A 24,603-nucleotide genomic window follows, 5' to 3' on the forward strand; every position below is an offset into this window, starting at 1 on the left:
GCTACCCGACTGTGTCACCTTCTATTACCCTCTAATCCAAGCATCATTCTGGTAAACCATTTCTACACTCTTCCCACAGTCACCACATCTTCCCTACAATGGGGTGACCAGAATTTCAGAACTTCATGCCTAATCCTTCCATTTCCTTCAATAATCACCCATAATTAAGCTACAGGCTGAGTACCCCTCATCCGAAATGCTTTGGAACAGAAGTGTTTCAGATTTGGGAATTTTTTGGGATTTTGGAATATAAAATGAGATAGCTTGGGACCGCCATAATTTCTGACTCTGAATTTCGCAGTAAGCAGTCTTTGTTTGACACTTGTTTATTACACATGCTTACTGATGCAGTCATTCAACGTTAGGCTTTTATCAGCAACGATCTTGGCAAACTCACCAATGAATTTCTCTGCTGCTTCCTGATCAGCAGACATCTTGCAGGATCGCAAGACCCTGCAGCGGATAGTGAGGTCAGCTGAGAAGATCATCGGGGTCTTCTCGCCATCACGGACATTTACACTACAAGCTGCATCCGCAAAGGAAACAGCATTATGAAGGACCCAACCAACACACACAAAATGCTGGTGGAACATAGCAGGCCAGGCAGCATCTATAGGGAGAAGCACTGTCGACGTTATGGGCTGAGACCGTTCGTCAGGACCCCATGCACCCCTCATACAATCTCTTCTCCCTCCTGCCGTCTGGGAAAAGGCTCCGAAGCATTCGGGCTCTCACGACCAGACTATGTAACAGTTTCTTCCTCCAAGCTATCAGACTCCTCAATACCCGAAGCCAGGACGGACACCTTGCCCTATTGTCCTGTTTATTATTTATTGTAATGCCTGCACTGTTTTTGTGCACTTTATGCAGTCCAGTGTAGGTCTGTAGTCTAGTGTAGCTTTCTCCGTGTTGTTTTTTTTTACGTAGTTCAGTCTAGTTTTTGTACTGTGTCATGTAACACCATGGTCCTGAAAAACGTTGTCTCATTTTTACTATGTACTGTACCAGCAGTTATGGTCGAAATGACAATAAAAGTGACTTGACTTGACTTAACTTTTATCACCACAAATCTTTAAAAATTTTAATGCCATGCCTCTTCTTAAATTTCTGCAACCAGCCTGCTGAATATTCATAATTACCTTTAATTGTCAGTTTGTCATGATAGATCTCTGCGTGTTTCATGATCAGCATACCATTAAGTGATATATTTTGGCTTTCAGAAGTTTTTGGATTTTGGGATTTTCAATAAGTGATACTCAACATGTAATAGGATATATGTTATACTATTGAAAACCCCTGGTTTCCTTGGCTGTGCAAGTTTAGGGAAGGCACACTCTGGTCTCGCTAAACCCGTGAGATCGAGACAGCTCTCCCACCCCAAACACCGGTTTGTGTGGATGTTGTGCAATTTGCTGCCCTGCTAAAAATTAATGCCACAAAATAACAGACAGTATACCGCATGCAATTAAAGGAATTATATTTATGAGCCTTAACTGAAGAGTTAGTGAAGGAAAAGTAAAGAAGAGGGCCCATTTTAATTAAACAGGTAAATGTGCACAAGTTGGAGCTCAATGCTTCATTAATATTCACCGATCCTTAGATGATCTTGCCGCCGAGTTTCATCAAATCACAGTCTCACACCGGGTCGAATCCTACGACTGGTTCATTCCAGCTTTTTCTCTGTTCATCTCCCGCCGAAAAAATCCTCAAGACCAACTTTAATGTCCCTCACAAAAGACCTCTCCCCCAGTTCCACCATCCTAATTGGATGGCACACATTCCCCATCATCCCTTATCTCCAACAATAACCCAAACAGGCAGAAAGCAGAACAGAGTGCTCTTACAGAACTACTAAAGTGAAATACCTACGCCATAACAGTAAATACGTGAACCAGGGCATTACACTATATTGAGTCATTAATGAATACCACTGAATTTTTTGATTTATTTTCATTTTTTTCTCAGCTCAAGCTGGTAAACCTGAGGTACAGGCATTGCCAAGCACGCTCATTTCTCAATTGCTAGGAAAATCACACTTTTCTAGTGGTGTTTAGTATTGTGGCTTTCTGGAGATCTACATAAATATTGGTGCGAATGCCTAATTATTTAATGCTATTGTGTAGTGACTTTGCAGTGACACCAGTTGTGGATAGTACCAATAGGATCATTAAGGACCCCATCACCCAGGTCATTCCCTGTTTTCATTGCTACCATCAGGAAAGAGGTACAGAAGCCTGAAGGCACACACTCAATGATTCAGGAACAGCTTCTTCCCCTCTGCCATCCAATTTCTAAATGGGCATTGAACCCTTGAACAGTACCTCACTACTTTCTTGTTTCTATTTTTGCACTACTTATTGAATTTAACTATTATATATATATTTACTGTAATTTACAGGTTTTTTGTATTATTATGTATTGCATTGCACTGCTGCCACAAAGATAACAAATTTCAAGAGATAGGCCGATGATATTAAATCAGATTCTGATGCATACCCTGTTCCTGTCCTATAGTCTTTCAACTTCCTCTTTTAATTCAGCATATTTCAGGCTGCTTTTCACTTATTGGCTTCTGTGTTTGGAATGGCTATATCTATTAAACAAGTTATTATTATTACAAGTTTGAAAATTGTATGGGAGAATTTACATAAATTCTGGCTTCCATAAGTGAGGTTATTTAGTAACTGGGGGGAGGGGCCTGCCTGTTTCTACATTAAAACAGAAAGCCTGGAAGAAGCCCTTTATCGAGTTTGGAAAGGAAGGGCTTGACCTGAAGCATCAACTGTTCATTTGCCTCCATAGATCCCTCCGGAATGTTGAGTGTTTCTCCAGGTTTGCAGCATCTACAGGCTCCCTTGTGAAGCCACATGAGTGAAAGCTCGGAGACTTTCTTTCATTTTCACGGCTGTTAACTGCTTTCCCGAAGCCCAAAACACAGACTTGTTACTGTTGAAGTATGTCCCTCCTCCACAAAGTAATTCAGAGTAATGACATTTATCAGCTTGCCTAGCATTGTATTCTTCACTTCACAAGCAGCAAAATCAAGCAGTTACCAACTCTGGATGTTGTAGTGGATGTAGGATGTAGGGCAGTGTTTACAGTGTTCTTATAAGAAATAAACAAGTTCCCACATTTGTGATTAATTTAGTTTGATGTGGCATAATTCAACTATTTCTCCCTCCTCCTTGCCCTAATTTGAATCCATACAGTATAACAAAATGGAAATATGATCACCGGGATCACTAATGAATGAATGACTAGTAACAAATCAATTTTTCATTTTTCTTTCAGGAAACTCCGCAGGGACTATCCCTCAAAAATCCTAATAAATCTGTGTACTGCCCTATTATTTCTCAATTTGACATTCCTCATTGATTCCTGGATTTCGGGCTTCAGCATCAAGGGTCTCTGTATTGCAGTGGCTGTGTTCCTCCATTATTTCCTGTTGGTTTCCTTCACATGGATGAGCCTTGAAGCTATCCACATGTACCTGGCTCTTGTTAAAGTATTTAACACATATGTGCGCAAGTACATGTTGAAATTCTGCATCATTGGTTGGGGTAAGTAAGTCCAAAGTTTTTCTTGTTAAAAAGAAAATGTCATACACAAAGTTGACTTTTGTTGTGCATTAGGTCAATGCAGGAGTGTGGAGGTGGACTCCCCGAGGAAGATGATTAGGCTGTGCAGTATTTCTCTTTCCATTGTCCAACCCAAGTTCCAGTCGTCTTTGAAGAACCCAGCCCCATCTAGCTCTCTTTCATTTTCAAGCATTACCATCATCCTCGAGAACCTTCTTCTCTCAGTGACCTCAACCCATCTTCTCTGGCTGCTACCCCAGCCTCTCTCCCAAATCCCTAACCTGCCATTTGACATCTTTCACTTTGGAAACACCTCTGAGGTTTGCTAGTGAAATTTGTAATTTGGGAGTTGTGACACAGGCTACCACAAGCCCCCACACAAACACCTAAAACATCTAAAATTCCCTTTTGAACCGCTAATATTATGAAGCATGTATATTCTGTAGGTCAAAATTACATGTCATAGATAAAACCTTCATATCTCTTCTCACGTCAAGACACCATATTAATGAAAGCAATTGCACTTGTTTGTTTCACAGCTACTTCCATCAATCATAGCTCCCTGCCCCATATGTTCTTTGAAGAACATGCTCTATTAATAGTTTTCTTTGCATGTTGCAGTCAGCAAATCCTTCACCCGGCTTGTAAAGTTAGATCTTAATCAGTCTTGGTTGACGTCATTGCTGACTTGTATCTCTTTGTGCAAGTGCTTTCCATATATAACACTTAGAATCAAAGACAAATTACAATTTTTTCTCATGGCATTTCAAAGTAATTCCGTTTCTTGAAAAGTATGTTGTTTCATATTAAAAAGAAGTTGATTTCCAAACTCTGTATGATGCCCAACATAAATGATGATGGAACAAAAGCAGTAGAAACAGGAGTAGGTCTTTGGTCTCCTTTATCTACTCCATCATTCAATAATGTTGTGGATAACCTTGTACATCAGTTCCTCACACAAAGTGTCGGAGGAACTTGGCAGGTCAACTAGCATCTGCAGAAGGTAATGGACTTTTTGTGTTCTGACCTTTCATCTGGTCTGAACGTTAGAGGGGAGATGGCCAATATAAAGAGGTGGGGGCAAGGGGTTGAGCAAGATCTGGCAGGTGAGTCCAGGCAAGGAATGTGAAAGGCAGATGATGGCTGTCTGGTTTTTGATATTTTATCTTTCTCTTCTCCACCCTCTTCATCTGCTCTTCACCTACACACCCATCCCACTGATTGCCCTTCCCACCTCTCTCCCTGTATTCCATGCTCTACCTTCCTTGCTGATCACATTCATTATCTTCAGCCCTTTGTCACTTTCTTCTATCCCCTCCCAAGCCTCTGCCATCTGCTTATCAATACCTTGGCTAGATTCAATTATCACCTGCCAGCTCTTGCTCCACCTTTCTACCTACTAGTTATTGTCCTTCTTCCTTTCAGTCCAGATGAAGCGTCTCAACCTGAAACACTGACTGTCCATTTCTTTCCCTGTCTGACACACTGACTTCTTCCTGCATTTTATGTGTTATTCCAGATCCCAGCATTTACAGACTCTTGTGTTCTGTGTATCAGTTCCAATCTCCATGCAATTCACTGACTATTACAAAATCCACCAGACAACCTTGAATATAGTCAACAACTGGAAGCCAGAGCTCCCTTCAGAAAAAGAACACTAAAAGTTCACGAGCTCTTGAGTATTCTCCTCACCCGTGGACTGAATGCATGTGTTCTGTGGTGCAGACTGAACCACAACCAGGGCAGGAAAATTTTGTGTATCTTTGGAGACACAAGAGACTGCAAACTGCTGGAGGAACTCCACAAGTCAAGCAGGATCTGTTGGGGAGGGCAATATAGAGAGGAGAGGGGAGTGGTGAGACAGACTAAATTGGTTTGATAGAGTGAAAAACTCTTTTTCTATGTCATTACAGTATATAGATAATTTCCCCACATCAATACACTGAGGGAGTACAAGCAAAAAATAATAACATAATTCTGAGTATAGACGGGAGGGTGAAGTTAGAGGGAGATAAGCAGGAACACAAAGGGATAAGTAAGAGATATGATAATAGGAATTATTGCAACTGCCCTATAATTTGCAGAAATTGTTTTTTATTATGTTTTTATGCTGAGTTGAAGAAGTCTAGGTTGTAGCAGTGCATTTTTTCCTAAAATACAGTAGGACAACTGGTATTTATAAGCAGCTTGCTAACTGTAATCTTCCTGACTGAAATAGGAACTCCCAGTATTGTGATTGCCATCGTCCTCATCATAAGTCCAGACAACTATGGACTTGGGCACTATGACAAGACCGCCAACACGACCTCCGATATGTTGTAAGTGGGTCTGCAGAGGAAGCAAACAAATTTGTTGTCGATTACAGAAGACATTTTAGTTAATAAGCAATGGAAATATTATTTCTACCCAATAATTTTGCTTTTGCTTTTGGAACTTTGCCTCTCTACACCACATGCAATAATAACATGGCAAACAGACTTATAAAAGTCTTATTTGTAATTTTGCAAGACATAGTACAGGAAGGCAACAAAGTTCCCTACCTGGATACTTGAGTGGAATGAGGAGAGGCAAATCCTATACTAGTTAACTTATTGGCTGCAGTGGACCAAGCAAGGTTGTAAGAATGTACGGGTGGGAGCTCCTGATCTCTGTTGACTGTATATTTAGTTGGGTGAATGACTAGGCTCCAGCTTCTTACCATGAGATACTGTATATCCAGCTCACATGCAAGTAATTATGCTTTGAATTAGCAAAGAAGCCTACAACTGTAAAACTCTAGCTCTGTCATGAATGAATTCGTACAAAATGGGTGATACAGTAAATCAGAGAAAATGCAACTTAGTTATTGCTATTCAAATGACATGTCTTACATTGGGTCAATGCTGGTTCCAACTGCAATTATTTAAATTCAGATGAAGTACTTCATTCTGCAGCTCAGTGTGAAATAAGATGCTTGTGTAATTTCACATTATAAAGACAATTTTTTTCTGATCATTAAAAGAAAGGAAATATTCAACAACATTGGAACCCGTTTTCTAACCAGCTCTGTGCTTTTCTCCTGTGTTTCAGCTGTTGGATCAACGACGACATTGTGTTCTATGTTGCTGCCGTAGCCTATTTCTGTGTAATGTTCCTCCTGAACATCAGCATGTTCATTGTGGTGATGATTCAGTTCTGCCGAATCAAAAATCAGAAGCAACATCAAAATGCAGAAAGGAGTATATCACAAAGCATAAGAAGTGTCACTGGCCTTACCTTCTTACTGGGAATCACCTGGGGATTTGCCTTCTTTGCATGGGCCCCAGTTAACATTCCATTTATGTATCTATTTGCCATCTTCAATACATTGCAAGGTATGTATTAATTATCTCTGATCCAGTGAGCAAACACTCTAAGTTATCTACCACAACTGATTGCAAGTTAGACTCAATTCTGTTACCAAGAGGATATGATCATTTAATGAAAAGTCTGAGTGACCCACTGGTTCCTGAAGGAGAAAGCCAGGGTTTTAGGGGACAATTCAACTCATGGTCTCAAAGTACCTCATAAAATTGAATGGCTCCATTAAGTCCAGCCCTCTTAGTATTTTAGACACAAGAGATTCTGCAGATGCTGCAAATCTTGAGCAACACATGCAAACTGCTGGAGAAACTCAGCGGGTCAGGAAGCATCAATGGGGTGGACTACACAGTTGATGTTTTTGGCCAAGGCTCTTAGTCAGTCCTGAAGTGACAACTGTTTATTCCCTTCCATCGATGCTGCCTGGCCTGCTGAGTTCCTCCAGCATTTTGTGTGTGTTGCTTCTAAGTATCTTGCTTTTTTGGTAGAGTTACCCTTAAAGGAGCAGTTTCTTTGTTCATAAGTTAATACACTGTATTTCAATCAATAAGTGTAGTGATTGGCAATGGTATGGGCCCAGGCTATGCCTGCCCTTTTGTCGGTTAGTGGAATGGTCCATGTTCCAAGCCTACACTGATAATACTCCCCTACTTTTCCAGCACTATATTGATGATTGCATTGCTGCTACACCCTGCTGAGCCCATAAATGTCATCAACTATGTCTCTATCCTGCTCTTATATTTACTTCTCCACTTCTGACACCTCTGTCCCATTTAGTAATCTGTCTCTATCTCTTGAAACATCTATCTGCTGACATCTTTTACAAGCCTACTAACTCTCACAATTATCTTGACTATTCCTCTTCTCACTCTGTCACTTGTAAGAAAACTATTCTCTCATTTCCTCCATCTTTGTTGTATCTGTTCTCAGGATGAAACTTTACATTCTGGAACATCTGCGATGTTCTCTTTTTTCCCTAAAATGGGATTTCCCTTCCACCGCCAATGATGCTGCCCTCATTTGTATCTCCTTCATTTCTCGCGTGTCCACCCTCATAATTAGGAGCCTCTGATTCCAGAACATCATTCTATTCAACGTCGGCCAGCTCCAAATCAATTCTACCACTAAACATGTCTTTCCATTCCCCCACCCCTCTGCTTCCCATAGGGATCTCTCTCTGTATGACTCCTTTGTTCACGTGTCCCTCCCCACTGATTTCCCTCCTGGCACTAATCCCTGCAAGTATGCAAGTGCCACATCTGCTCCAACATCTCCTCCCTCATCACCACCTAGGACCCTAAACAGTCCTTCCAGGTGCAGCAAGTCTGCTGGAGTCATCTATTTTATATGGTGCACATGATGCAGCCTCCTCTACATCAATGAGACCCAATACAGACTTGGAGATGGCTCTGTCAAGCAGCTTTGTTCTGTCTACTGCAAAACATTGGACCTGCTGGAGCCTGCCTATTTCAATTTGACTTCCCATTCCCATTCTGACATGGCAATCATTTGCCATAATGAGGCCAAACTCAGTTTGAATTGGCAACATGTTACATTCTGCCTGGATAGCCTCCAATCCGATATCACGAACAATTTCTCCAACTTGCATTAATTATTCCCACTTTCCTCCTTCTCTTTTTTTCCATTCACCATTCTGGTCATGCTCTCACCTCTCCTCTTTTCTTTACCTGCTCCTTCCGTTTCCCCTCTTCCCTCCCTTTAATCCAAGGTCCCCTGTTCTCTCCCATTAGATTTCTTCTTCTTCAACCCTTTACCTCACCCACCTCTCCCCTCCCAGCTTCTTACTTCATTCACCTTTCCCCTCACTTGGTCTCACCTATCACCTGCCAGGTTGACCTTGACCCCCTCCGGCCACTTTCCTTTCCAGTCTCGATGCAGGGTCTCAGAAAAATGTGGATCCTTTGTTCCCCTCCATAGATGCTGCCTGACTTGCTGAGGATCCTCCAGCATTTTGTCTGTGTTGCATTTTCAACATTGTTTATTGCAGTGCAGACCAAAACCATTCTTTCATTGTAGCTGTTACTTTGTCTTCTTTGTACTTACGGTCTCCCTGCAAGTCTATCCCCATCCTCAAGCTGTCTCATCAGCAAAGCTTAAAGTAATTGCTGAACTTTATCCATTGAACCTGCACAGTTTTCAGTTCTCTTTGAAGCTCCACAGATTGTGGGATTCTGTATGCCTATGGGCTATGGACTAGGAGGGCCGGAATGGCCTGTTTCCGTGCTGTGATTGTTATATGGTTATATGGTATGGGTTGAGACTAGGAATACTCAGGTTTGGACTGAGAAAGGCCAGGTAATATGTAGACCAATTAGATGCCACCTCAAAAAGGAAAAACTTGTATTTATATAGTATTTTTCTCAGCCTTTTCCGAATGGTGCGACACACATTATGGCAAATGCAGCACTTTAAAAACAGTCACTACACTAAGGAGTGGAGGATAGGATAGACTGGAGTGTTCTTGTGCATGAAACACAATGATAGCAACCAGATGTAGTAAGAGATTTAAAACAGCAAGAGGCTTATAGGCCTTTATTACTATAGGTTAAAGAGAGAAAAAATATTGTTATAATTGTAAAGCTATTAATGAGACCACAACTAGAGTACTGTGTACAGTTTTAAGACCATAAGACTGTAACATTTAGGATCAGAATTAGGCCATTTGGCCCATCGAGTCTGTTCCACTATTTCATCATGGCTGATCCAATTCTCCTCTCAGCCCCAATCTCCTGCCTTCTCCCCGTATCCTGTCATGCCTTGACCAATCAAGAACCTATCAACTTCTGCCTTAAATATAGATAAAGACTTGCCTCCACAGCTGTCTGTGGCAAAGAATTAAACAGATTCACCACCCTCTGGTTAAAGGAATTCCTCTTTATCTTCATTCTAAAAGGACACTATTCTGAGGCTGAGTCCTCTGGTCTTAGACTCTCCCACCATAGGAAGCATCCTCTCCAAGTGCACTCTATCAAGGCCTTTCAGCATTCGATAGTTTTCTGTAAGGTCACCCCTCATTCTTCTGAATTCTGGAGAACACAGGCCCATAGCCATCATATGCTCTTCATATGATAAGCTGTTCAATCCTGGAATAATTTTCATGAACCTCCTTTGAACCCTCTGCAGTTTCAGCACATCCTTTCTAAGATAAGGGACCCAAACCTGCTCACAATACTCCAAGTGAGGCCTCACCAGGGCTTTATAAAGTTTTGGTCTCCTTATTTAACGAAGTATGTAATAGCATTGGAAGTAGCCCAGAAGAACTTATTCTGAGGATGAGAGGATTGCCCCATGATTAACAGCTTTAAAAGTATGATCTCCGTTCTTTAGAAGGATGAAGGGTGATCTTATTGAAGCATATAAGATCCTAAGGGGATGTGATAGGGTAGATGTGGAGATGTTTCCACTCATGGAAGAATCTGGAATGAGTGGACATAAGCTGAAATATCTGTAGGAGATGATGATTTAAAACTGAGGTGTTTAGAAATGTTTTCTCATTGAGGGTGACAAACCTCTGGAGTTCTCTATGCTGTGTGTTGTAGGGGTTGGATTATTGGAGAGATATAAAGAGGAAATAGCTGTATGTTTGGAAATTTGATGAATTGAGGACTATGGAAAAATGACTGAAGAGAAAATGAGACCCTGGGGCAGATATAGACAGGGCAAGCTTGATGGGACAGCTGGCTTACTGCTGCTTCCATTTTCATGTGTCTTTGTATATGCATTGCAACAACATCCCCAGGAATACTCCATGGACAATACTTTGCTATCAGCAAGATTGTTGGTTTTTAAAATGCAGACTGAGTGATAAATATTAGGCAGATCAACAGAAATAACTTCTCCTCTCTTTGAAAGATTGCCACCTGGGTTTTTACGTCAGACAGCAGACCAGTCCTCTATTTATGTCTTACCTGGCGGTATCAGACATGCAGCCCTCCCTTGGCACTGCACTGGTCTGTCAGTGTGAGTTCTTGAGGTGAAATCTCTGGAGCAGGAATCTCTTCCTTGGCAAACAAAGTGCTGAACCACAGGCAACCTCTCGATCAGTAGGCTGAAAACCATGTGTTTTATATTTCTGCAGGAACTTTTATCTTCATCTTTCACTGCTTGGTCAAAGAAAATGTTCAGAAACAGTGGAGGAGGTATCTGTGCTGCGGCAAGCTGAGGTTGGCTGAGAATTCAGGTAAGAAAGCAACTTGAATCACATTCTTGGGGTGTGGGCATATTGACTAGTGTTCAACAACTATGGGGCAGTACATAGTGGTTAGCACCATGCTTCAAGGTACCAGCAACTCAGGTTCAATTCCCACCACTGCCTGTAAGGAGTTTGTACGTTCTCCCCGTGACCACATGAGTTTCCTCCGGGTGCTCTGGTTTCCAACAACAGTCTAAAGACGTAGCGATTGGTTCATTAATTGGTCATCGTGAATTGTCCCGTTAGGCTCAGATTAAATTGGTGGATTACTAGGCAGTGCGGTTCGAAGGGCCAGAAGGCCTACTGTGCACTGTATCTCAATAAATAAATAAAACTATGATGCACCTACCTCCAAGTAAGACCACATTAGGGGACTGTGTCTGTCCCTGAATATAAACTATTCAAACTATCCTTTTCACTTTTAGCTTCTGGTTTGTTACGAAACTTTTTCAAGGGTTGTATTGTCATAGATTTCAAACTAATTTCTGAAAAATATAGAATTTAAGATCTTTGGGATCATTGAAAAAGCTCAGCTTAAGGCAGGTCATAGTTTATAAAGTCAAAATCTTAACTCGTGGCCAAATCTCATACTGAGCTCTTCCAGAAAGTACTTGCTTTTCATGTAATTCTACAAAGCCACTACAAATCACCAGGTGAACTTTGCAGTCACTGTGAAGAAAACATTGTGCCTCAAAAGTAACCAGTGCAACTAATTCCATTGTAAACAAGAAGAACTTCTGTATCTCATGATAAGCACCCTTCACACTTGGATTATTGCCAAGAATTTTATGGCTAAGCAATACTAACAATGCCATCAATCATTAAACTAATTCCTGCCATGTATAATATTAAAGGTTTAACTATTAGAAATCAGTCTTAGAAAAAGAGCAAAAATTCGATTATTTCCTGTGTACGGTAATCCTACTTCTGAGGTATTCACCACTCATGTCAGCTGTCTGCTTCCTAATCTTAAAGGGTTGTCTATAATAGATTTTTAAAAATGTGATGGAAGCCTACAGAAGAGAACACTGCAGATCTACAAATGGTTAATGAGAGCTTTCCTTTTCCAAATGCTTTGAGTAGTACAGGTCTCAAAGTGGGTTTGGAGTTGTTGTAACAATCCAGGTTAGCACGAGGTATGCAAAGCCCCTGCCTGTTTCAAGTCATAAGCTCTTTTAATCAGGTTCTCAGGACTAAGTGCATCTGAAGTTCACATTAGGAATATGCCTAGTTGCTGGTTGCTTCTGTCCAATCTCAACTGTTGGAACTGTGAAACTGTTAATGTTACCAAGACCTTTTATTTTGGCATCCTTCAGTTTCCATGACAAACTTACATTAGATCAGGTCCTAAAAATTGCAGAGGCTTCTGCTCGAATAAATCAAAATCAGCACCTGGGCTTTCCCAGCTTTCCTGTTCTTACTTCAAATATTCAAAAGTCAGGATCTTGAGCTGACTTTGAAGCTTAAAGAGTCATTTGAGCCATTTCACCTTTGAGTATAAAACAAGAAACAGTGATTCACCCACCTGTAATGTGCCACCTTGACAGAAACAACAATGGGCAGAAATGCCCACTCAGGCAGCTTGTCTGACAGTAACACTCACAATCAGAAATACCCAAATGAACATATGTTAAATAGAAGTGTTTTTTTTTCTAGATAATTGAGCAGCAGTACGTATTGAATTATTTAAAATGTTATTGTTTGTTTTGCAGATTGGAGCAGAACCGCAACAAATAACACAAAGAAGTTGCAACCCCCGGTCCAGGCCAAGTCCTTGTCCTCAACGTCCAATAACTCCTTACAGTATCACTCCTCCTTATTTCTGGTTCAGGAATACTCCAGTCACCCCAATGCCAATGGTGTGTATGGCTGTTTCAATAGACCTGGACTTGATTAAAGGCTTTGGTTTGATATCAGTTCTTAATGTCAAATCTGTTTGAGCGCAACACTGGAAAATGCTATGGGATGTTTTGTGATGGCATCTTCCACTGGTGACATTGTTATCTCAGACTGGGAGTTGCGTGGGAGGGGAGGAGAAGGGAAACAATGTAAACTGAGTGAAGGCTTGGTCACTCTGCATGACTTTTCACTGGAGAACCCTCCCTGACTATAGAAGCTCCCATTACCAATGGCATCATAGTGACAACTCTGAGGGGGAGTCAGTGACCTATATTCACCACTTACAGAAGCCTCCATCTTTGGACAACTGACAGGACTAATTTAATAAAAAATTCTTGAGAGGAAGCATTGCACATAAAGTTGATGTTCTGCGTAGAGGATGCTTTAATTTAGCCATGGTTTATTCCTTCAAGCACGATGCGCTCTTCATTCCATGAAGGTCATAGGTCATAACCTTTAGATCCTATTTCCACCATGAAATAACTATACTGAGCTATGGCTGTGAGGAAAGTAGAATGGGTAAATGAACTACATTGTTGCTGAATCATATCTAGAAGGAGTTGGTCTGACTTGCATCTGAGGTAGTCCAGATGAAGCAGGAACAAACATTTTAAAGCAGATGAATTTTGCACTTTAAGGATGATTTACACAAAGAAGTTCAAATAATTTAAAAAAGAAAATAGAGGCATTCAAGGGGTTAAAGAGTATTGAAAATCTTTACTGAAATTAGTTTAACTAGAAAGATGAATTCCTCCCAGAATGTGCTTAGTTACAATATTCTCAAAGTGTTGCCAACATTGTTTTATTAGAGCTGGGAACTTAAAGGGCACTGCACTAGTCCACATTGTAATGACAAGGAAATAAACAAACACTAGTTCTAATATTTCTACTTAATTATAAAAATTATATTGTGAGGAGGAACTAGAGAAACTAGTTTTATTCTCCTTAGAACAGAAAAGGCCAAGTGGCTATTTAACCCAGTGTTCAGAATTATGAAGTGTTTTGAAAGAGCCAGATCAGGGGAACATGTTTGCATTGGCGAGAAAGTGAATGCACATTTAAGATCAAGAGCTCAGGGATGGGAATAGCAATCTGTTTTGCAGAAATTTATTATGATCCATAATATGCTGTTTGGAAGAATGAAAGCAGATGATTTAAGAACAACTTTCAAAAGGGATTAGATACAAACCGAAAAAGGAAAAAAATGCAGGAAGTAGCATTAAGAAAATAGATGAGAGAGCTCTTTCAAAGGGATGACATCAGCATGGTGGGATGAATGGCCTCTATCATTATGTTCTCTTGATGATCCTAAGGCGCTGATTTTGGTTGCTTAATTCCATTGACATAAGGGTAAACGTCAGTGCTGTTGGAACCACTGGGGATAAGTTAAGAACATTATGTATTCCTGTACTTCAGCATCACCCAAAAATATGACAACTAAAATTTATGTGATTTGTTGGTGACAGAAGTCTTATCAATAAGAGTCAAAACAGTTTCCACTGCTTTTAAAGGGTTAGTCACCAGAGAATACGCTATAGGCTGGCTATAGAGTGTGGAAACATCTATCCATTCCTTGTGTTGAACCTATCATCAAACACCCAGCCACACTAATTTGACACTAATTCCATTTTACACTCTCCAGATTCCCAGCAACTCTCCCCCACACCCACCCCTCTCAGATTTTACCACTCACCTACATACTAGGTGCATTTCACAGTACCCAATTAATGTATTAATGGCCTTCTTTGAAATTTATAATAGATTACTTTGGTTTTGTCAGGCATTAATTATGATGGACTGTATAAACAAACCATTGAAATATCACAGATTAATAGTACTCTTACTCCCAGTTTGCTCCAATAAATAAAACATAGGTCTAGTCTTTTAGTGGAGCAACATTGTGTACAAAGGTAGCATAAACAAATTTGTTCCAGAAAGAAAAAAATGGCCTAGCATTTCTCCACTTGTGCTGGATCAGCAATGCATCATTACAAGGCTGCAAAACAGTTTGCCATACTATTCAACAACGCAGATTTTACTGCAGTTTGTGTATTAACTGGTCATGTGCTGTCACGGGTGAGGAAAGGCACCAGATGCATAAGCAAGTTTAAACAGTTTAATCTATTAAAGCACCACAGTGCTGTTGTGCTTCATTTTATTTTTCACCCAAGGATACTAAAAGTCTCATGTTTGGTGTTTTATATAAATAGAATAGCAAAAAAGTAAACAAGTAACTTGGCTGAAAGTCCATTTTACAGTTAACATATCAAAGCATTCTTTAAACAGTAAAATGTATTTATTTTAAAAGCCCAGAGATTAATTGAAGACAAAAGGAAATACATTGGTTCTATTGCCTTCAATAATAGAGCAGCTATTTCCAAAAGGCCATGTGATTGAACTGGGCTGTACAAATTGATAAAAAGTTACTTCAGTTAGACAAAACCAAGAGCACAATATATGGCTAGACATCTGTAATACACCCCAGATCTATCATATACAATGATGTCCATAAACTACTATGTAAATTGAATGATATGTTATTTTCAAGAATCATAAAACCAATAAAACAGCTTTTAACTTAAATATTTCTTAAAGATTCCCATCTTCTTATCTTTATACACACCTGGTCTCACATGGTAATTCTCTCTGTCATTTCCCCAGACAATGGGCAACTTAACTAAAGGAAGTCACTGGGTTGTACCTGCCCTCTCACATTGGCTGCAGACAACTCAGCTCCTGTGGTCTTCTGCTTCTTTCTTGCATCTTAATATATACCACATTGAATAAGTATTCAAGTCAGCTTTATGAGAATGACTAACCATTAGTCAATATTATGAGAATCTCAACACAAGTTAAACAGCAACACTACAGGGCCATGAACACATGCTCCAGGCTCTCATTCCAAAGCAGTACTGAGGGATTGTCACATGTGACTGACACCATCTTCAAGATCTACTCTGGTCCTCACATTAGATGTAAAAGATGCATTCTGACAACGTTCTCCACACTCTTCAGATCAATACTTATGTCTGAAACAGCTGATCTGATCATTATCACATTTCTTGCAATACCTGAGGGCTCACATGTAAAAAAGGTAACTCAATTTAAAATGTTATGGTGATATACAAATAGAAAAGTAACTTGAGATAGTTAAGTTCTTCCTTGACTAACCTGTTTGGAGAATTATATGCACCTAGTAGACATATTATTAGTGTGGAATTACACTTTGACTTGTGCTTAAAAGGAGTTATTACTATTAAGCATTTTTTCATTTGTTGCAGCACTGTGTTCTGGCTGTGTCCAAGGAAACAGTATATTGAACAATGACTAAACTGGTTATCTCTTTCTATTCTATAGGTGCTAAGGCTTAAAGATATCACCTCACAGTACCACAAGCATGTAAGTTAATTCTGGTTGGCAGAGATTTATTGGAAATAATGCTGCTATTCGCCTTCAAGCGGGGATCAGGGCATGGTTAGGAAGGCAGAAGCTCTGTAAATTATTAACACAGGGAACTCTACAGATGCTGGAAACCCAAAGCAGCACACAAAACGCTGAGGTAACTCAGCAGGTTGGAAAGGAAAAGGGAAGATGCCAGAATAAAAAGGCGTGGAGGTGGGAGGGGAAAGAGGACAGCAAGAAGGTGATAGGTGAGGCCAGGCAGGTGGGAAAGGTGAAAGGCTGGAGAGGAAGGCATGTTTCCCCATGCAACACCTTATATTCCATTTGGGTAGCCACCTACCTGATTTTTTATGAATATCGATTTCTCCTTCTGGTAAAAAAAATTGCCTTTCCCCTCTCCCCATCTTCTGTTCCCACTCTAGCCTCTTAACTCTTATCACCTGTCTATCACTTCTCCCTGGGTCCTCTCCTCCTTCCTTTTCTCCTCTGCTCCAACTCCTCTCCTATCAGATTCCTTCCTCCCTAGCCCTTTACCTTTCCTACCCTCCTGGCTTCATTTTTCACCATCCAGCCATCCTCTTTTCCTTTCTGCCCCCCCCCCCCCCGCCACCTTTTTATTCTGGCATTTCCCCCTTCCTTTCCAGTCCTGAAGAAGGGACTCGGCCAAAAATGTTAACTGTTTATTCATTTCCATAGATGCTGCCCGACCTGCTGAGTTCCTTCAGCATTTTGTGTGTGTTGCTTCAGTAAATCATTATTTGATTAGGTTTTACAAAAATCTATGATCAAATATGCAGCATGACTCAAAGTCCAGAGAAGGAGAGGGAATTAAGGAGTTACAGTTGTTGCCATTATATAACTGCTGGGCAAGCTCCTTTAAGAGGCATTCATTACATCTAGTTTAAAAAATAATAGTGAAAGAACTAAGAGCTGTGGAAGGCATACAGTCTGTTAACCTAATCAAGATTGAATGAATATACAAGTGAGGTACAGGTACAGATACAGAGGCAGAAGGGTTGAGTTATCCAGTATTGTCATGTTGCTCCGTACACTGAATATCCTGCTTGCTGTCAGTGTCTTTGCCTAAGGAGAAATTCAGTTGCAACCCCTTCTGAATGACTCCACCTACGTTTACTCTTTCAGTTTCTGTGCTCTGCATGTCTATGGGAGTGCTATAACAAGGGTGGATTTGTGGAGGTATATGAGCCTTTCTGAATGGGTCATATCTAAGGGAAGGGGTCTCTCTCTGGGCCAAGAGTCCTCTTCCCTAGATTTTGACTATGGCATCAATGTAACCCCTGGCAGCTTTCCTGGAGCTTGGGGAATGTGACAACTAAGGTAGGTGGGGGTTAGGGCTTTGCACAGCACTGTTCGTGGGAGAAGTCTTCTCCCAACCCTCAGAGAGCTGGGCTCTTCTCCCTCCTGACTTTCAACTTGGTTCTATCCTCCCCCTCCCCATGCCCCCACCAACCTGCAATGGGCCCTGCTAATCGGGAACTGTCTCCACTGTCCCTGACATTAGATTCTCACTCTAAGCTTTCCAACTCAACTCAAGACCAGTCCTTTGAGCTATCAGGCCACGCTGTAAAAAACATAGTGAAAGAAATGACAATAGAGCAATGCCCTTTCCATAATTGCAGCAAGATCTCTCTGTCTGCAATATTTCATTACAGCCTCCCAACAAACAATTGTTTTCCACCCTATTATATAAGAACCAGGGCACATTTAACATGTTCAACTCTAATTCAGTGTTTCTTAATTATACTGGATTACGCTATGAACTAGTACAAATGTCAGTGTTAGTTACCAGCCTAACACAAATCAAACAGCATATCACCATGGCAACCCTTGCCTCACCTTTTTGGGATATTCTTTTTTCCCTATCTACTGCTCTCCCACACTCTAGTAACTTAGAAATAAGGTATTTTCCCTCACTTTCTTCATTTTAATGAAGAGTCTTTGACCTGAAATATTAACTCTTCCTTTCACGGACGTTGGTTGAACTGACCGATCCACCATTTTCTGTTTGTGTTTTAGATCTTACAGTTTCCCTTTACTGTGCTAAGTAGTGTTGCCAATTAACAGTAAGCTAAACTGAAATAAAATGTTGCTCATTAATTGATTTCTCCCCCTTAAGTAGATAAGACAGGTATATTGTATCAATTAGGCAGCTAGCCTAGTGATTTGTGTACTGTATATATGCATGGGAAAGATGAAAGAATCATTTGCAGTCTAACACCAGTTTGATCGTAATGCCTTTGCTCTGACTATTGTAGGAAGTTCTGCTGCTGAGACTGCGATGTGGGGTGAGCTATACGCCAAAGAACTTCTGGTCAATTGTAGTTCTTGAAGCGAGGCTTGGACTGCAAAATAGACTCCACACAAGGCAACGTTCAGGCATCCATTCCTGAATGTGGAAAAAGATTTATAAGTAGCTTTATAGATGACATATCAGTATTTATCCATCATATCAGAAACTTTCCAAATAGGATCTTCCTGGATATTGTTTGGAACTGTAAGATACGTTCTCAGTCCTGGGAAGTACTTTGAATTAAGACTTGCTCATGTTTGATTGTAGTAGCTTCAGATTTTTATGGTTGTGAAGGTTTTATGGACGATGCTTGTGAACTATTTATAAAGTGTAGAATGTTGCAGTTTGTACTAGTTGTAATGATAATTTATGCACAAGGTGGAAAATTATGGCTGTAATTTTAATGATGAAAACAAATTAGTTGGTATTTATCATTGTCATAAGCTCAGTGAAAACTGATGTTTTATGAAGAAGCTGTTTTCCATCCTGGCCACTGCTGAGATTTGACACAATTGCTGGCAAACTGCACAGACTTTTAAATGTACATGTAAAGTCGATACTGCAATGGAAAGTTTATGATGTGTTCAAATATGTATTTTTTTTATAACTTCAGGTCAGAGTTGATCAGAGCTAAACTGACTGTTCTTGAAAATGTCCTCTGTTTGCTGCTGCCTAGAGCGGAATCAGGAGGCCTCTGTGAGGTCCATAATAATTCCTTTTTAGTAATGTTACCTAGTGTGAGTTCCTTCAACACCATCTTCGTCCAACAATGGGGCTAAGAGTTGCCAAAACAATTGAGATGCATCTTTCCTGAAGTCCTTTACCAGTTTCCATGGTCTGGATTATAAGGAAAATTTGGGTTGCAAATCCTGCCCTGACTATGTCAAAGTATGTCTTCCATTCTGGAACTTTAAATTAAGCAGACTGAACTTGATATCTCCACATTATCACAGTGCAGAAGACCAACACATTGGCTTATAGTTCTGATCCATAAGGTATGTTGTTTTCAATCTAATTGCTCTCATTCCATCCACTTCTGAAGTTGCTTATGCATGACTGCTGAAATGAATCAGTGTTTTGAGTTTACTTCTTCTCAGAGATTCTCTGAGTTTAATATTTATATGTTCTACAGCATAACAAGCATATTTACAAGTGTAGAGGCAACTGAATGAAATGGAGCAATACTGCACATTTTGACAATTACAGCTAGATTTATCAGGGAGAATAAAACAACAAAGAAAAAGAGGAAATCCTGTTGTCCTTTCGAGTGGAATATATCACGACTTTGACTAGCAGGAGCAGACACACACGTTTCATTCTCAGTTGCTCATATACTGCAGCCACAATGTTGCCCTGACCGTGTCTCGTATCACATATTCAAATTTCAGAAGTGGCTACATTGCAGAACTACAAAGTTACACATTAAGCACTCATGGTCAGATATCCAACACAAAGTGTGAAACGATAGATTCTAAACCTCCTCATTCGCTGGTTTACTGGCATTGCAAGCCACATTTGTACCACCGAGCCACCAACAAGCCCACTTTCAATTATTATCATTCTTGATTCCATTAGTATGGAACAATGTAATTTTTTCCTAGTTGGTGTTGCAAAGAATTCAGGCTAAGCAGCAAAAATAAAACTCTTATGATGATTTATTTTCTTCTGGTCCAAGCTTCACATTTTCTTTTCATTTTAATAGTAACTGAAAGAAACTGACCTGTTCAGCCGGAGGTCTGGTAGAACTAATCAGCCCCTTCGCTCAGTGGCCAGCAATACACTTCTTACAAGTCATTTGATATTTTGAATTTAAGCTCTACTGTCACTAAACCAAGGGAACATGAAAGTCAAGAAACATCAAGGCCCGGTCTCAGCCACGATGTTGTGCTCCTGTATATCACTGATGCTTGTTGGAAAGAAGAAGCCTTCAATAACATAGTAATTACCTCAATCTGAGGATCCCCTACAACATTAATTAGTTATTATTTAAAGAGCAGTCACTGACAGAACGAAGGAATGGCAGCATTCCAGAATCTAATTGACTTCACGGTTTACAAGATGTACAATATCTATATACAGTAACTGCAGCCCCAGTTTGCCATCTATTTTCTCTTCTTGCTGTCTCCAGCTATTGTGGCTCTGCTCAACTACACGGCACAACCATCTACCAGAGAAGTCAACCAACCATCATTAGAGCCTCCTGCACAACATCCCTTTATTGGCTGTGGCTTGGTTGGAGCAGAAATCTGACCACATGCAAGTCAAGCACAGGATGTTGACACTAAGCTCCATAGATGCTGGAAGACAGAGCAAACAAATAAAAAGGTGGTGAACTCATCAGTTCAGACTACACCTGCAGAGGAAAATGGACGATATTTCAGGGTGATTTGAAGAGTCTTGACCCATTATGTTAACTTTCCATCTCCCTCCACAAACGCTCCCTGACCTGCTGAATTCTACCGGCATTTAGTTTGCCGAAACACACAATATTGTTTATACTCTGGTTTATAGTTGTTATTCCAATGTATAAAAAAACCTATTTGTCACTCTATAGTACAGTTAAAAATATATTCATTATAAGCGGTAAGTACATTATAATAGCAACACACACAAAATGCTGGAGGAACTCAGCAGGTCAGGTAACATCTTTGGAAAAGAGCAAACAGTCGATGTTTCAGGCTGACACTCTTCTTCAGGACTGGAAAAAAAGATGAGAAGTCAGATCAAGTCGATGGGCGGAAGGGAGGAAGAAGTACAAGGTTATAGGTGATAGGAGAGACCGCGAGAGGGGGCGGGGTGAAGGAAAGAACTGGGAAGATAATAGGTGAAAGAGATAAAGGGCTAGAGATGTGGGATTCTGATAGGAGAGGAATGAAGACCATGGAGGAAAAGGGAAGGGGAAGGAGCACCAGAGGGAGGTGATGGACAGGTAAGGAGATAAGGTGAGAGAGGGAAATGGGAATGGCAATGGTGAATTGGGGGCAATTACAGTAAGTTCCAGAAATGGGAATGGCCACCTATTTCAATTCTACATCCTTTTTCCATTCCGAAATTTCCGTCCATGGCCTCCTTTACTGCTGCGATGAAGCCACAATCAGGTTGGAGGAGCAACACCTTATATTCTGTCTGGGTACCCTTCAACTTGATGGTATGATCATTGATTTCTTGAACCTGGTAATTGCCACCCTCCCCTTTACCATTCCCAGATCCCTCTCACCTAATCTTCTTACTTGCCTATCACCTCCCTCTGGTGCTGTTCCCCTTCCCTTACTTCCATAGTCTTCTACCCTCTCCAGTCAGATTCCGTCTGCTCCAGCCCTTAATCTCTTTGACCCTTCAGCTTCCCAGCTGTTTACACTTCCACATCTCCCACTTTCACCTATCACCTACCACCTTGTACCTACTCTTCTCCCCCTACCTTCTTGCTCTAACTCCTCATCTGTTTTTCCAGCCCCGATGAAGGGCCTTGGCGCAACACATTGATTTTCTGTTCTTTTCCATAGATGTTGTCTGGCCTTCTGAGTTCCTCCAGCGTGTTGTGTGTGTTGCTTGGATAACCAGTATCTGCAGGTTTTCTCATCTTAGTACTTTATAGTAACTATTGATATTTATAAATAATTATAGACATTTCAAATTTATGAATTATGTCAACATGTAGGCAAGCAACAGTACATAGATTAATAAGAAGATCCCAGCACATTTATAAAACTATCGCACTTATAAAATAAATGAACTCCTTATTCTCTGAACCATACAGTGCATATATTAGGTTTTACTCCATATGCCGTTTACACATAGAATATTTAATAACCTTCAACAGCAAATTTCAGGCCATGATGTCTGCAATGCACATTCCTTAGGTTATCTGTCCTGCTGTAGGAGATTGAGAAAATGGATGTGGTGAACTACATATACCTGTCTGGACACGCCCCCTGCTGACTGCTCCTGTGGCTCCTCCCACAGAGCCCAGTATAAAGTCGATTGAGGCTTGAGCCCGGCCTCATTCTCCAGGATGTAGTATGGCGGTCAACTACTGCTTGTTCTTTCTTCCAGTCAATAAAAGCCGATATCTCAACTTCACATCTCAGAGAGAGTTATTGATGGTGCATCAATGGGGCAAACAAGGGCTTGGACAACCTGACAACATACCCATCCCCATCAATAATCACACCCTGACAACATACCCAACGCCATCAATAATCACACCCTGACAACATACCCAACGCCATCATTAGTTACACCCTGACAACATACCCATCCCCATCATTAATCACACCCTGACAACATACCCATCCCCATCAATAATCACACCCTGTCAACATACCCATCCCCATCAATAATCACACCCTGACAACATACCCATCCCCATCAATAATCACACCCTGACAACATACCCATCCCCATCAATAATCACATCCTGACAACATACCCATCCCCATCAATAATCACACTCTGACAACATACCCATCCCCATCAATAATCACACTCTGACAACATACCCATCCCCATCAATAATCACACTCTGACAACATACCCATCCCCATCAATAATCACACCCTGACAACATACCCATCCCCATCAATAATCACACCCTGACAACATACCCATCCCCATCAATAATCACACTCTGACAACATACCCATCCCCATCAATAATCACACCCTGACAACATACCCATCCCCATCAATAGTCACACCCTGACAACATACCCATCCCCATCAATAATCACACCCTGATAACATACCCATCCCCATCAATAATCACACCCTGACAACATACCCATCCCCATCAATAATCACACCCTGACAACATACCCATCCCCATCAATAATCACACCCTGACAACATACCCATCCCCATCAATAATCACACCCTGACAACATACCCATCCCCATCAATAATCACACTCTGACAACATACCCATCTCCATCAATAATCACATCCTGACAACATACCCATCCCCATCAATAATCACACCCTGACAACATACCCATCCCCATCAATAATCACACTCTGACAACATACCCATCCCCATCAATAATCACACCCTGACAACATACCCATCCCCATCAATAATCACACCCTGACAACATACCCATCCCCATCAATAATCACACCCTGACAACATACCCATCCCCATCAATAATCACACCCTGACAACATCCCCATCCCCATCAATAATCACACCCTGACAACATACCCATCCCCATCAATAATCACACCCTGACAACATACCCATCCCCATCAATAATCACACCCTGATAATGTATTCATCCCCATCAATAATCACACCCTGACAACATACCCATCCCCATCAATAATCACACCCTGACAACATACCCAACGCCATCATTAATTACACCCTGACAACATACCCATCCCCATCAATAATTACACCCTGACAACATACCCATCCCCATCAATAATCACACCCTGTCAACATACCCATCCCCATCAATAATTACACCCTGACAACATACCCATCCCCATCAATAATCACACCCTGACAACATACCCATCCCCATCAATAATCACACCCTGACAACATACCCATCCGCATCAATAATCACACCCTGACAACATACCCATCCCCATCAATAATCACACCCTGACAACATACCCATCCCCATCAATAATCACACCCTGACAACGTACCCATCCCCATCAATAATCACACCCTGACAACGTACCCATCCCCATCAATAATCACACCCTGACAACGTACCCATCCCCATCAATAATCACACTCTGACAACGTACCCATCCCCATCAATAATCACACCCTGTCAACGTACCCATCCCCATCAATAATCACACCCTGACAACATACCCAACGCCATCATTAATCACACCCTGACAACA

General features: G+C 40.9%; 1 protein-coding gene across 1 annotated transcript in view; it reads left to right on the forward strand.

Annotated features, from left to right (window-relative positions):
- The window catches only part of LOC140727897 (uncharacterized), a 193,654-nt gene extending 173,265 nt beyond the window's left edge, over positions 1–20,389 (forward strand). The window contains exons 56-62 of the mRNA XM_073045834.1: positions 3,292–3,560; positions 5,797–5,896; positions 6,648–6,931; positions 11,017–11,118; positions 12,843–12,989; positions 16,387–16,428; positions 18,708–20,389. Of these exons, the coding sequence (XP_072901935.1) occupies positions 3,292–3,560; positions 5,797–5,896; positions 6,648–6,931; positions 11,017–11,118; positions 12,843–12,989; positions 16,387–16,400 (916 nt within the window). The 3' untranslated portion in view covers positions 16,401–16,428; positions 18,708–20,389. The remainder of the gene's footprint in view (positions 1–3,291; positions 3,561–5,796; positions 5,897–6,647; positions 6,932–11,016; positions 11,119–12,842; positions 12,990–16,386; positions 16,429–18,707) is intronic.
- The last annotated feature ends 4,214 nt before the right edge of the window (positions 20,390–24,603 follow it).

This window comes from Hemitrygon akajei, chromosome 5 (assembly GCF_048418815.1).
Source record: "Hemitrygon akajei chromosome 5, sHemAka1.3, whole genome shotgun sequence".
Classification (NCBI taxonomy): Eukaryota; Metazoa; Chordata; class Chondrichthyes; order Myliobatiformes; family Dasyatidae; genus Hemitrygon; species Hemitrygon akajei.